At 36.9% G+C, this 14,436-nt stretch overlaps 1 protein-coding gene across 2 annotated transcripts; it reads left to right on the top strand.

The window, feature by feature from the left end:
- Positions 1-1,409: 1,409 nt before the first annotated feature.
- Positions 1,410-14,436, top strand: LOC107723304 (myotubularin-related protein 9-like). 2 transcript variants are annotated; one of them, XM_016531879.1, is made up of 11 exons: positions 1,410-1,426; positions 1,996-2,211; positions 3,221-3,329; positions 3,456-3,581; positions 4,384-4,557; positions 4,637-4,854; positions 6,162-6,323; positions 6,684-6,825; positions 8,357-8,577; positions 9,748-9,899; positions 13,695-14,436. In XM_016531879.1, exons 2-11 carry the CDS (start codon positions 2,030-2,032, stop codon positions 13,856-13,858), a joined length of 1,650 nt encoding a protein of 549 aa, XP_016387365.1. In that variant the 5' UTR covers positions 1,410-1,426; positions 1,996-2,029; the 3' UTR covers positions 13,859-14,436. The 2 variants fall into 2 exon arrangements, with proteins under 2 accessions (XP_016387365.1, XP_016387357.1); XM_016531871.1 differs by lacking the exon at positions 1,410-1,426 and having other exon boundaries at positions 1,901-2,211.

Below are 14,436 nucleotides of genomic sequence, written 5' to 3'. Positions count from 1 at the left end.
AAACATACACAAACAAAACCAAATTAAACCCTGTGGCTCGTGACGATACATTGATGTGTAAAGACACAAAACGATTGGTCTGTGCAAGAAACTGAACAGTATTTATATCGTTTTTTACCTCTGATTCACGCAATGTCCGAACTGTTCGAACTGTCCTGAGTGGCTGCGCGTCCTCCTGAGCGCGTTCTCAACAGCAGGTGCGTGAGGTGTCTTCTTCTTCTTCTAGCTTTAAGGCGGATCGCAGACTTAAAGGTGCAATAGGTGATTGTCTTCAGAAACATTTTTTGTTATGCTGGTTGAAAGTCTCTTCACATCCCGATAGCAATCATTAAGTTAAGTGGTCTAAATGTATTTGTCTGTATTTATATATTCTGTGGAAGGTGTAGGATCAAGAAATGTTCGTCTAATCAAAACGTTCGGTCCGAGCGTTTTAATATGCTTTCCTACCTGCCTGTCAACGTATGTATTAGCATACCTCTGCGCACCCAGTTCGCGCAGACAGGATACTCATCAGCGCGTTCACGCAGGCTGTGCAGACAGAGCGAGGATGGCAGGCAAACATCAACAAGCCGATCTTCCTTCCTGGTATTGTAGTACTTTTAAAGATTTCTCACCGGTGAATGACACATGATGTAGCCCAGCGGTTAATCCAGTCCTCGCGCCAGCTCGTTAGAAGTGAGCTACGTGCATGAACTGTGTTCCGATCGATATGATCCCTACACAGTGTTCTTTGCTCCCTATTCCCTGAGCAGGGGAAATCCGTTGAAGTTTACTTCACTTCGGAACATGGGCTGGAATTGGGAACCTGATGTAGCCTATTGTAGTAATGTTGTCTCTGGTCTGTGAGCATAAATGCGTTCAGGGGGCGTGGCTTTGGACGGCGATTGCAGGGAGGGTGGGACGTTCGCTTTCAGTGCTATCAGGCTAAAGTTAGCATTTTACAAGATCTCCTATTTCACCTTTAAGTGCATTACCGCCATATCGCAAATGGACTACTGACACTCTGTCTACAATCTCAATTAGGAGTGTCAATGGTCCATTTGAGAGATAGGTGACCTTGTCACCTACATCTTGGATGCCCTGGGGGTAAGCAGATAAACATCAAATTTAAATTTTTGGGTGAACTATCCCTTTAAATGTATAATTACACTGTAACAAGGACACCTTAAAATAAAGTGTAACCTATATTTTATATTACTTACATACAGTAAATAATAATTAATTACCCTAATTACTAAATAATATTCCAAATTTCTATTTTAATTTAAATTTTTATTGAGAAGAGGATGAGTGTGAATATTCTCCAATATTCAACACTCTCCCTCACTTTCACCCAAACCAGCAGGTGGCGATATTGATTAAAATTAGCTTACGGTCGGTTGTCAAATCCAACAAAGGAGTGGAAACGAAGAAGTAGAGGTGTCAGGTGAGAGAAATGCTGTTGTTACCGCTGTCATCCCTTCTAAGTAACGTACATGTTTAAAATGCATATTTTGTTCTTGACAAGTAACATCGCACCTGCGGTTTATTGTCGAGTGCATTTGATTAGTTTTAATCCGAGTGTCTTCATGTTGATGCGACACAAAGCTGCAAATCCCGTTTGTTGTCATATTTCAGTCTGATGACACAGCGAGCCGAGAGAAATTGGACAGATACCTTGAATATGCTAGAATAACTGTTTATAAATACACGTGTCTGCTTTAGTTATGCTCCTTCGAGTAAATTAGACGAATGTGTTTTTTTTTTACAGCTGTCTCAATGCTTCCGTCTTGTTTTCCAACCTGCAGCAGATGAGAAATCCACCGCTGCAACATATTCATAATAATAAACCTCTTATCAACTGTGTATCACCATTGCTTTTATTATTATCATACTATTATATAGGTTTAGTTGTCAGATGAATGCAAATAACAGAATAATAAGAAACCTACTAATGAGACTAAGACGTAGTTTGCATTACAGTATTCATATATATCAGTGTTTCCTCTCCCATAGACTCTCGCAGGTTTCTTGTACCTCTCAAAACATCATGGAGTTTGCTGAGCTGATCAAAACCCCTCGTGTGGATGGGGTGGTCCTCCACAGACCCTTCATGCCCACTGTGGAGGGAACGCTGTGTCTGACAGGACATCACCTCATCTTGTCTTCTCGCCAGGACAACACTGAGGAGCTCTGGCTGCTTCATGCTAACATTGACTCTACTGAGAAAAGGTACTGCTGAAGTATGAGACAACTAGTAAAAATGGCATATTATTTTTAAATACAATTTCTGTCATTTTCACAACTGTTCAGAAGTTTAGGGTCAGTAAAATAAATGTGACCCTGGACCACAAAACCGGTCATAAGGGTCAATTTTTTTGAAATGGAGATTTATACATCATCTGAAAGCTGAATAAATAAGCTTTCGTGATGTATAAATCTTTCAATTGGTGTATGGTTTGTTATGATAGGACAATATTTGGCCGAGGAGATACAACTATTTAAAAATCTGGAATCTGAGGGTGCAAAAAAATCAAAATATTGAGAAAATCGCCTTTAAAGTTGTCCAAATGAAGTCCTTAGCAATGCATATTACTAATCAAAAATTAAGTTTTGATATATCTACGGTAGGAAATTAAAAAATATCTTCATGGAACATTATCATTATTTAATATCCAAATTATTTTTTGACATAAAAGAAAAATCGATCATTTTGACCCATACAATGTATTGTTGGCTATTGCTACAAATATACCCGTGCTACTTATGACTGGTTTTGTGGTCCAGGTTCACGACTCACATATATATTTTTATTAATCAAGGATGCATGTAATTGATCAAACGTGACAGTAAAGAAATGTATAATGTTACAAAAGATATGATTCAAATCAATTATGTTCTTTTGAACTTTATATTCATCGATGAATCCTGAAAAAATGTATCAATGTTTTCACACAAAAAAAATACTGTTTTCAACACTGATAATAATATGAATTCTCATATTAGAATGATTTCTGAGGAGTCATGTAGCACTAAAGACTGGAGTAATACCTGCTGAAAATTCAGCTTTGACATCACAGTAATAATTTACATTTTAAAACTGTATAGAAAACAGTTATTTTAAAATGTAATGCTATCTCACAGTATTAGTGGTTTTACTACATTTTTGATCAGATAAATGCAGCCTTGGTGAGCATGAGAGACTTCTATCAAAAACATCTTACAGACCTAATGTGCACAGGTTTGTCGGATCACTGGGAACTATTATTGTAAAGTGTAAGGACCTGCGGGTGATTCAGCTGGACATACCTGGCATGGAGGAGTGTCTTAATATTGCCAGCTCAATTGAAGTAAGACTGCATTAGTACTCACTCATAAAGCAGAATAATAATGGACTAATAACCCTAATGGACTAATCAATTTCTACTAATCAGTTTATGCTGTTAGTGTTCAGTTTATGATCATTCATTTTTCAGGCTCTCTCCACGCTGGACTCTGTGTCCCTGATGTATCCGTTCTTCTACCGTCCTTTGTTTGAGGTCATTGAGGATGGATGGCAGTCGTTCGCACCAGAGGAGTCTTTCAGAGATCTGGAGTCTATGGTATTGTTTTATCCCTGGAAGCCTTGACACTGAGGTCATCAGAAAAAGTTGTAATACAGTTTCTCAGTGTATCATTGCTCATTTTTTCAGATGATTCTCTATGGGAAGCCAAAGAGCACATATTCGTGACTTCATGTTCTGATATCCAATTTAATAGAAATACAGTTAGTATTTCATAAACTCCCGTTCAAACGTTTGGAGTCAGTAAGGTTTTTTAAATGTTGTTTATGCTCACCAAAGCTGTGTTTATTTGATTAAAATACAATAACACGATAATAATATTCTGAAATATAATTACAACTTTTCTCTATTATTATTTATTTTAAAATGTCATTTAGTCCTGTGATGGCAAAGCTGAAATTTCAACGTTATTACTCCAGTGTCATGTGATCTTTCATCAATCATTCTAATATGCTAATTTGGGGCTCAAGGAGCATTTATTATTATTATCAATGTTGAAAACAGTTGTGCTGCTTAATATAATAGTAATATTTTGTGGAAACTTAAGTGCTCTTTATTTGAATTATTATTTTTCTTTATAGATGTCTTGACTGTCACGCTTGATCAATTTAATGCATCCTTGCTAAATAAAATGATTAATTTCTTAGAAAAATTACTCACCCCAACTTTTGAGTGGTAGTGTACAGTATATCAGTTTATTTTAAACCTCTTTTGGTTTAGACTTAGTTAAAATACATTGAAGCAGAAACGTTTTTGCTTGTGATTTTTGTTCTTTTCATTTAAAAAAAATAAAATGTCTAATTAAATAACGATGACACTGAGTTCTGTTGTCCTCTCTCAGACAGATGAATGGAGACTGAGTGAGGTAAATAAAGACTTCAGCGTGTGCCCCTCGTACCCGTCCCTACTGACTGTGCCCAAAGACATCGATGATGAAAGTCTCTGCAAAGCTGCTTCCTTCCGCCACGGAGGCCGTTTCCCTGTGCTCAGTTACTACCACAAGAAAAACGGCATGGTTAGAAGAAGTGCACTATGGACATTTTGTTTCCAAATGTTGGCCTGTTTAAAACAGACTCTGATCACACTGTCCACAGGTGATGATGCGAGCAGCACAGCCACTAACAGGAACCAATGGACGCCGCTGCAAAGAGGACGAGAAGCTGATCAATGCCACGCTTTGCGCGGGGAAGCGAGGTTACATCATCGACACGCGGACTATAGCTGTAGCTCAGCAGGCTAAAGCTCGCGGAGGAGGATTTGAACAGGAAGCCAACTACCCTCAGTGGAGGAGGATCCATAAAGCGATTGAGAGGTGTGTATCCCGTTATTCTCACACAGCCAGACTAACTGCATAAGTAGAGATGGATAAAATTAATATTCTGACTGATAATCATTTTCATGCTATGGCCAGACATAACAATAAATAAAAAAACAGAATTTGATACTATTTTGTCTAAATAAACATAAAAATAAAAACTAATATCAGCCGTATTAAATTTAGACATCACAACATTGTATTGCTGCACTTTTTTGATTAAGAATACAGTAAAAACACAGTACAGTATACGGTATAGTAAAAATACAGTATTACAATTTAAAATAACTGTTTTCTATTTAAATATATATTTTAAAATGTAATTTATTCCAGTGATATCATTTAGTTTGAACTTTTTTTGCATTGTAATGTAGAGAACATAAGTGACTTTGATTTAAAAATGCAATTATTACATTTTATTTTATTAAAAGTTTTGTTATGAATGACCACCTGTCCGACCTGTAAACTGACCAAACCACAGTTTTTGTTTTGTTTTTACATGCTATTTAGAGCCAGGTTTGATACACAATAAAAGACCAGCATTAAAAAAAATTAAATTGTGATGCAGCAGTTTCAATGAATAGTTGAATATGAAAAACTGTAAAGACTCCGTGGTAAAATCGGTTCAAAAGCAATACCTACTATACATACATAATGCCTCAAACAAAAATGCTGGGTAAAGTTCAAAATGTTAATTTTACGTTTTTTTTTTTTTTAATGTAAAATTTTATTACAAATTTTTATTTCTAAATTTAGATTTTTTTTTAAGTTGGCATGAAACAAATTCAATATTTCATTTTTACAACTATATTTTTTAATGCATGTTATAGATCTTATTGTGAATGATTCATACATGTATGTGTTTAATTAAAAAATATTTATTTATTTAGACCTTGTATTGTTTAATCAAAACCATAACTTCTCTCTGGTTTCATCATGATTTTGACAAATTTTTGGCAAATCCAGTGACTATTTCTTAAGTGCTCAGCTTGGTTTACAGGCAAACTGATAAAGTTGAATCAGTGAATCAGATCACTTTCTTTTCAGTTTTGTGATCAATATACATCAGGCGGTCAGTGAATGGACTGTGAGCGATTTGTACCATCTGAGACTGAGACTAGTACCCACTGCACTTTTATTAGGGGGCTTAAACTCATTCAAGCCTGGAAAACATGTCAGGTGCAGCTAAGATGCTAATTTGGAGCTGAAGAATACCATATGCAAGCAAACAAACACTGAGACTATAATTGCCGTTTAATTTTGCCTATAACTGAGACTATAATCTGACAGCTGTTCTCCCACAGGTCTAATGTTCTGCAGGACAGTCTGATAAAGCTGGTGGAGGCGTGCAACGATCAGTCGCACAGCATGGACCGCTGGCTCAGTAAACTTGAAGCGTCCAACTGGCAGAGTAATGTTAAGGAAATCCTCACAACGGCCTGCCTGGCTGCACAGTGCATTGACAGGTACATCTGTTGATACATCTATCTGTTCCTGTCTCATGCACACAGAGCCTTTACACTGCAGACAGATCTGTACAGGCCATATTGTGCAGCTGTGTTAATTACTGTTTTAGCTCTATTCTAAGTTAATTACAAAAGCTGATGTCGCCCTGTTTCTCGCCACATTTGTTACAAAGCTTGTTGTGGTGATAATTAGTGCTGTTGTCATGCTATAATCATCATTATGTTCATACCACACTGGTTCTGCTGCTTTTGGCATGCAGTTCTTTATCAGGTTTGTAGCACTATGTGTGTGCTAAATAATTTCAATCTGAGTGCAGTTTCAAACTTGGAGGGGCCACTTTAATTTGTGTTGTATTCTAGGGAAGGGGCGTCAGTGCTGGTTCATGGCACAGAGGGCACTGATTCAACACTGCAGGTCACGTCTCTCGCCCAGATCATCCTCGATCCGGCATGCAGAACCATACGTGGCTTTGAGGCGCTGATTGAGCGAGAGTGGTTACAGGTGAGAAACCTTGACTCGGATGTGTCTGATTTCTGCTTCCTGTTCCATTGTCAAAATCATTCTATTACCCTCCCTAGAAATTCTCTGAATGTACTGTAAGAAGTTGGCTGCTATATTTGCATACCGGAAATATTATCATAGGGCATCAGAGAAGAGCAAAAGTGTAATTGTATAAAGACAAAGTATTTAAGTATTTCCCATCAAAATATGTGACCCTGGACCACAAAACCTTTTTAAGTCACTGGGGTATATTTGTAGCAATAGCCAAAAATACATTGTATGGGTCAAAATTATAAAATTTTCTTTTATGCCAAAAATCATTAGGATATTAAGTAAAGATCATGTTCCATGAAGATAATTTGTAAATTTCTTACCGTAAATATAAATATGCATTGCTAAGAACTTCATTTGGACAACTTTAAAGGCGATTTTCTCAGTATTTGGATTTTTTTGCACCCTCAGATTCCAGATTTTTAAATAGTTGTACCTCAACCAAATATTGTCCGATCCTAACAAACCATACATCAATGGAAAGCTTATTTATTCAGCGTTCAGATTATGTATAAATCTCAATTTCAAAAAATTTACCCTTATGATAAAAATGTGTTTGTCATATGGCTTTATTCTGCAGTTGTTAGATGTTTCAAAACATCTTTCTTGCGTTTTATTTTTATTAATTTATGTACTTTACTGTGCAAAAGTTTGGGTTCATTTAGCAAGGATACATTAAATTGATCAAAAGTTACAGTAAACACATTTATAATGTTACAAAAGTTTTCTGTTTTGAACAAATGCTGTTCTTTTGAACTTTCTATTCACTACTGTCAAAGAATCCTAAAAAAAATTGTATCACAGTTTCCACAAAAATATTACACAAACATTTAGCACACGTTTCCAACATTGATAAAAAGAATGTTTCTTGAGCACCGAATCAGCATGTTATGATTTCTGAAGGATCATGTGACACTGAAGTCTGGAGTAATAATGCAGAAAATCACAGGAATAAATCAAATTTTAAAATATATTAAAATAGAAAACAATTATTTTAAATTGTAATATTTGTCAATATTACTGATTTGACTGTATTTTCGATTAAATAAATGTAGCTCTGATGCGCATAGAAGACTTATTTCAAAAACATTTAAAAATCTTTTTAAACCGTAAAACTTGAGTGGTGCTGTATGGTCTTTTATTTGGTTTATGTCTGAATGCAGTTACAGTATGTATACACGTAATGTTTTTCTTAAAGAAATGTAGGAGAAATGCATATTTCATAATGTCAATATATGAAACGTCATTTATAATGACATATAGCCATGTTGTTGATAAATACTGAATAATCGTAATGACTATAAAATGTGTCATAGGTCATGTGTAGAGAATCAAGACCCTTGCTAGTGTCCCAATTTGATAATACACTGATTAACAACGTAAGGAAATAGGAAGTGGAATGAGACACAGCCTTGGTTTTAAAATGAAGTTTCTCTGTAAAGTCTGGGATAACCTAAGGTCCTGTAACCTTTACCTCCAGGCCGGTCACCCATTCCATCAGCGCTGTGCACAGTCTGCATACTCAAACGGGAAGCCCCGAAGTGAAGCGCCTGTGTTCCTGCTCTTCCTGGACTGTGTGTGGCAGATCCTGCGGCAGTTCCCTTGCTCCTTCCAGTTCAACGAGAACTTGCTGATCATGCTCTTCGAGCATGCCTATACCTCACAGTTTGGCACTTTCCTTGGAAACTGCGTGGCCGAGAGGTTAGTGTTCCCCTTCATCACATTCCTGTCATGACGTCCATTTACAGATTCTCACATGCTATCTCATTTCCTGTATTACATCACATACAACCTTGTAAAAACAGCTTGTTTTAACCATATCAGATAAATCTCTAAGTAGCCAACACAGTACCTGTCGCAAACGCCACAGTTATTTTATCACTCTGAAGGTAACTTGTGTGTCTGTGTAACAGTTACGTCACCAGAGGTGGATTTGAAAGAAAACCGCAAGGGAATTTGGGATTGGGCCATAGTTTACACTTGTACATAAACACATGGCATGTTGTAATTCAGGAGCAGAAGGTCACGACCCTTTCCGTCAACACTCCAGCATCAGTAAAGGTCAACTTGTTGTTGGCCGTGACGCTTTTGTGTTTGTTTCATATTCTGAACAGGATGTTGTGGTAAATGTGTTGTGAAATTATTTTTCGCTTGTTGCTTAAATGTGTATCACATTTCAAAATTCCCAGTTTTGGTACAGTCATTTACCGACAATGAAGGGTGTGTAGTTTGTGACGTCATAAATCTTTAGACACAAGAGGAGAGGTTTCATTCTGGTTCAACATTTTTGGGGGCGTGTTAGAACGAGCCGTTTTAGGGGGGCGTGGCAGAGTCTTAACTTTGATAAAGAATATCTCTTTGGTTTTGAGACTTTAGTCTTTGCAACTTCAGGGTTCTTATGTATGCACAATCAGCTTGTAACACTCCAAAGAGAAAGGAAAACTTGAAATCTCATCATATGACCCCTTTAAATGAACTAAAAAAATAAAGGTTCCTTATGGGCATCGATGTTTCCATGAAGAACCTTTAACATCCATAGAAACTTTCCCTTGTATAAAAGGTGGTTTATAGTGGAAAAAGATTCTTAAAATTGTTCTTCACTAAGAAAAAAATGGTTCTTTTAAGAACTGTTCACTGAAAGGTTCTTTAGGGAACATAAAATGGTTCTTCTGTGGCATCACTGCAAAAAAAAACAAAAAAACTTTGGAACCTTTATTTTAAAGAATGTACTCAGAAGAATTGCTAGATTAGAATATTTATGAATGTTAGGGTCCAGCTTGAAGTGTAGAATAGTTGCTTATTGTAACATAATGGATGGCACCTAAATTTAGGTGTAAATGTTAACTTTGTACTTTCTGTGTAATGTTTCAGGGGGAAGCTGCAGCTGTCTCAGAAAACTGTTTCTTTGTGGTCGTGGGTGAACAGACCTCAGGAGCTGGAGCGATTTCTCAACCCACTATATGAGCCCAATAACCTGGTCATCTGGCCGTCTGTGGCTCCTCAGAGCCTGCTTCTGTGGGAGGGTGAGCACCATCAAATCTCCCACATTCCTCTCATTTTTTGATCTCTTCCAGCATCTGCTGAATGTGACATCATCATGAAAATGATATTGAAAAGCATGTTTACCCAGTTAAACTATAGGGGGCAGTCATGTGTTGTTTGGTGCTTTAACTATATTTTTGCAGTGACCCTTCGGATGCGTGAGATGCTTAAAGAACGTGTGGATTGTAAGATCAGTATGTGTTTTGAAATGAATGGTATGTCACCATTCTTCCATGACATACAATAGATGCACCTATAGATACTGTATCTTGTGCATTAGTCACGTACTTCACTATTATGTTTAACAAACTCTGAGACAGATTTCCATCTGAATAATTATAATTCTCCTGGTGTAATGAAAATGAAACCGTATATTCTTTACATTTTTTTTAGTAATTGAATTTATATTAAAATCTAAAATGATAATTATTATTAATTACATTAATTTTAGAATACAATATTATTTAAATTAATTATTTACATTTTTAAAGAACTCACCTATAGTCTGCTGCAAAGTTATTGTAGTTTGTATATGTGACAGAGATTGTGTTTTTTTTGGACACAGATTAGACAAAGATGAAATGTAAAAAATAAAGTTAATATTACTCTAAATATAGTAATCCATTTATTTTTAATCAAGAAAATTCACCTTCCTTGTCATGTTTTAAGATATTATTTAGCATTAAAGAAGCAACTCTGAGACATCAGTTTGTTTTAAACTTTTCACCAGATACAGATTAACGTCACATGGAATTCACAAGTGTGACAATGATTTAACCCCGATGACCTCTGTGCCATTCATTTTTTTTAGTCCTCATCTGTCATGCCTCTATTTTAGAGGTGCAGTGAAAGAGACTCTTTCAGGAAAAGCAGCCAAGCAGACATGGAGTTTAATGCCATGGGGGTTCACTTTCAGTCATATGAGCAGTTCTCAAACAACTCACAGATATGTTTAGACCTTTCATTGATATACACTACCAGTCAAACGTGTAAATATTAGTGTACTCACCAAAAGAGCTACACTGAACAGTCTTATACAATAGATATAAGCCTTTGACTAGATTACAGTTCATTAACCTATATTTTAAAAAAATGAATGGAAGTAACACATGCTGCTAGTATGTTTGTGTGATGAATGAAAGTAACCAGGTGGTTTGAACAAAACTATTTGAGTTTTCAATTTGTGGGTTATATATGAATGCATCCTTTCTTCAATTTGCACTTTCTTCCAAGTCACTTTAGTACAGAACCATATGTGAAAGAACTGTGTCCAGTTTATTTTTGGCAAGCAGATGTATTGCTTATACAGTACTGGTTGGCTATATTAACATGGTATCTCAGGCCGTCCAAGATGTAGGAGTTTTTTTCTTTATCCGAATAGATTTGGATAAATTTAGCATTACATTACTTGCTCTGCAGTGAATGGGTGCCGTCAGAATAAGAGTCCAAACAGCTGATAGAAACATCACAATAATCCACAAGTAATCCTCACAACTCAAGTCCATCAATTAACGATTTATGACATGAAAAGCTGTGCATTTGTGAAAGGCATTTGTTTATCATTTGCCACTGATGATTCAAACGCGAGTTTTGGGCAGTGTAGAGTAGCACTTGTTGTTTGTCATTTCTCTGATCACAAATGCAGACAGAGTTTTATGTTTACGCGGCGCGATGCAATGCAACGCAACGCGTAAAAAGACAGTATAAGTCATTATAATCAGTAATTATGTCCCCACTGGATGCAACAAATTAAGTAGCAAACAAACTACTTAAATTAGAACGTTAAGTCCACACTAGAAGCTTAGTAACTACTAGCTAGTTTGTAACTAAATCTATACATTATTTGGTTGCACCAGTTGTTCGTAAGGCAGGACGTAGCAAGTAAGTAATGTGTAGTCGCATAATATGACGTTTACACTAAATCATCCAATAGAAACCTTCAAATACGCGAGCAGAACTTGTTTAAATGCAATGAATTTAATTTAATTTATCCTTCATTCGAACTTCTTTTGCCTCACGTATACTAACGGTAAAAATATAAACAAGTTTCCATTAAGGAAAGGAAGGAAAAGGAAGTGGAAAGGATGTGACGTGTGGCCAAGTATGGTGTCCCATACTTGGAATTTGTGCTCTGCATTTAACTCATCCAAGTGCACACACAGAGCAGTGAGTAGTGAACAAACACACACACACACACCCACCGTGAACACACACCCGGAGCAGTGGGCAGCCAATGCTGCGGAGCCCGGGGAGCAGTTGGGGGTTCGGTGCCTTGCTCAAGGCCAAGGGTCTCACCTCAGTCGTGTTATTGAAGGTGGAGAAGAGCGCTGGTTATTCACTCCCCCCACCTACAATTCCTGCCGGACCTGAGACTCGAACCTGCGACCTTCGGGTTACAAGTCCGACTCTCTAGTCCGAAATAAATAAGGATCACTAAATACTGAAAGAAAAAAAACATAAAAAGTGGCATTTATTTATTATTTCATCTGACATGCGCAACACGGACCAAAGCGCACAGGGGGGTGCTGTAGGGGTGTTGAAGGGTGCTTTCAGGGTGCTTTCTCGAACTCGGGTTCGGACCAAGCAATCGAACCAAGTGTGAAAGCACCAGAAGACGCGCTAAAAAAGAAAGTAGGTTTATTCACATATTGTTCTCTCTCTTAATATGTACGTGGGTGTAAATGTCAGCAGCATCATATCTGTTGAATGATGATGCTGAGCTCAATCTGAATGTTAACCAGCGAAGGATCCTCCACACTGCTCTAACTGAGGCCAAAAAGATAATTTTTTTAATCTGGCATGAACCCACGTTCCCAGCATTTAAAATGTGGCTTATAGAACTCAAAAATATTGCATTGTTAGAATGCACAACAGCGAGAATTAATAAAGCCAAACCAAAAACACTTAAGGCATGGGCAGAATTTATTAGGAAAATCTCCCATATAATATCTCATTAGAGCAGCTGTACTGTTTGCTCTATAAGTCCAGGAAGAAGGAGCAGTTGGAATCTTAGATCCGTGCTGGTGCTATCTACTCAACCTCCCTCCCCCCTCCTTCTCCCCATTTTATTTATTTTTATCTATCTGTTATTATTTATTTATTTATTATTGTTATTCATTTAATTTTTTTATACATGCAAACCCTGGTTTTGTATATAGTTAAGTTGTGTCACACATATTGACCATGTTCTATTCTGCAATAATAAAATAAATAAATAAATAATCACAAAAAAATCAAAATACCGTGATATAAATTTTTGGTCATACCGCCCAGCACTAATATATGCCTAAAGGATTGAAGGTTGTCGGATAAAAGAAGAGCATATTGATGCAGTTTACTCCGTCTGCTATTTTATTCCAACCGTTACTCCTGACCAGACGCTTCCGTAAATATTTAGTTTATGCGTAGAGTTACACTTCAACTACATGTAATGGTGCAACGGAAAAATATTTAGTAGTGCGAAAGTTGTAACTTAGTGCCCATTTATGTCAAAACTAGGCTAAGTTGTAACTTACGTACAGCTGGTGCGGCCCCAGTACACTCTGCTAACACCATCACAAAATGTCAGTATTATGTGTGTTAAGAAACATGGGATTGGTGATTGTGTGGGGATATTTAAGCTTTCCTTATGTATAACCTTAAGGTACAGCAGGGTGATCAATGTGGCCATCTCACATCTTTTTCTTTTTGTGTGTCCCAGAAAAGATAATTTATCAGCAACACAGAATGATATCATCACATATCACATATCTAGCACCTTGTTCTTTTCTCTGTAGGGGTATTCCTTCGCTGGAATCGCTCTACAAAGTGTTTGGACGAGGCCTATCAGGAGATGGTCCATATTATAGAGTACAACAAGGAGCTGCAGAACAAAGTGAACAGCCTGCGCAGGCAGCTGGCCCAGCTCGAGACAGAGGACAGCCCACTGCAGACACCATAGGACGTCAACAGAATGATATCCTTCTGATTTGCCATCTCTGTCTTACTGAAATAAGCCTCACACTCATGTATCTACACTCCTCTGATCGTACTCTTTCTTTCTGTCTCCATTGGTCTCCAATGTGTTCTACTCTCTGGCCACTAGATCTGCTGCTCTGTTAATATATCATTGTAGTTTTCTTCCTTAAACACTATGCATCACTTGTCATTATTATGATGTGTTTCATGTAAAACACTTTAAACTGATTAGCAGGTTATGATATGGATGTCATGTCATTAGAGATTGTACATTGGTGCTTTGGTTTACATTCTCAAAGAAAAGGGACTGCTTTTTTTTTTTTCATTTTAAGTCGTGTGCCATGAAGTGCAATAGAAAACACAATTATAAAATAAAACAAAAGGGAAAATATTGGACTGACTATTAGATGCTGGAAATATCATTTGAATCAAACACAGGTGGTTTACATAGTCTTACATGATCCCTAACTCCTTCCAAAGACACTGGCCACATGATTAAAGAGAGAGTTCACCCAAAAATGCTGTCCAAGATGTAGATGAATTTGTTGCTTCATCAGAACA

Source organism: Sinocyclocheilus rhinocerous, unplaced genomic scaffold (assembly GCF_001515625.1).
Source record: "Sinocyclocheilus rhinocerous isolate Xijiao unplaced genomic scaffold, SAMN03320098_v1.1 scaffold1725, whole genome shotgun sequence".
NCBI lineage: Eukaryota > Metazoa > Chordata > Actinopteri > Cypriniformes > Cyprinidae > Sinocyclocheilus > Sinocyclocheilus rhinocerous.
This window is presented reverse-complemented; position numbering and strand designations above follow the sequence as displayed.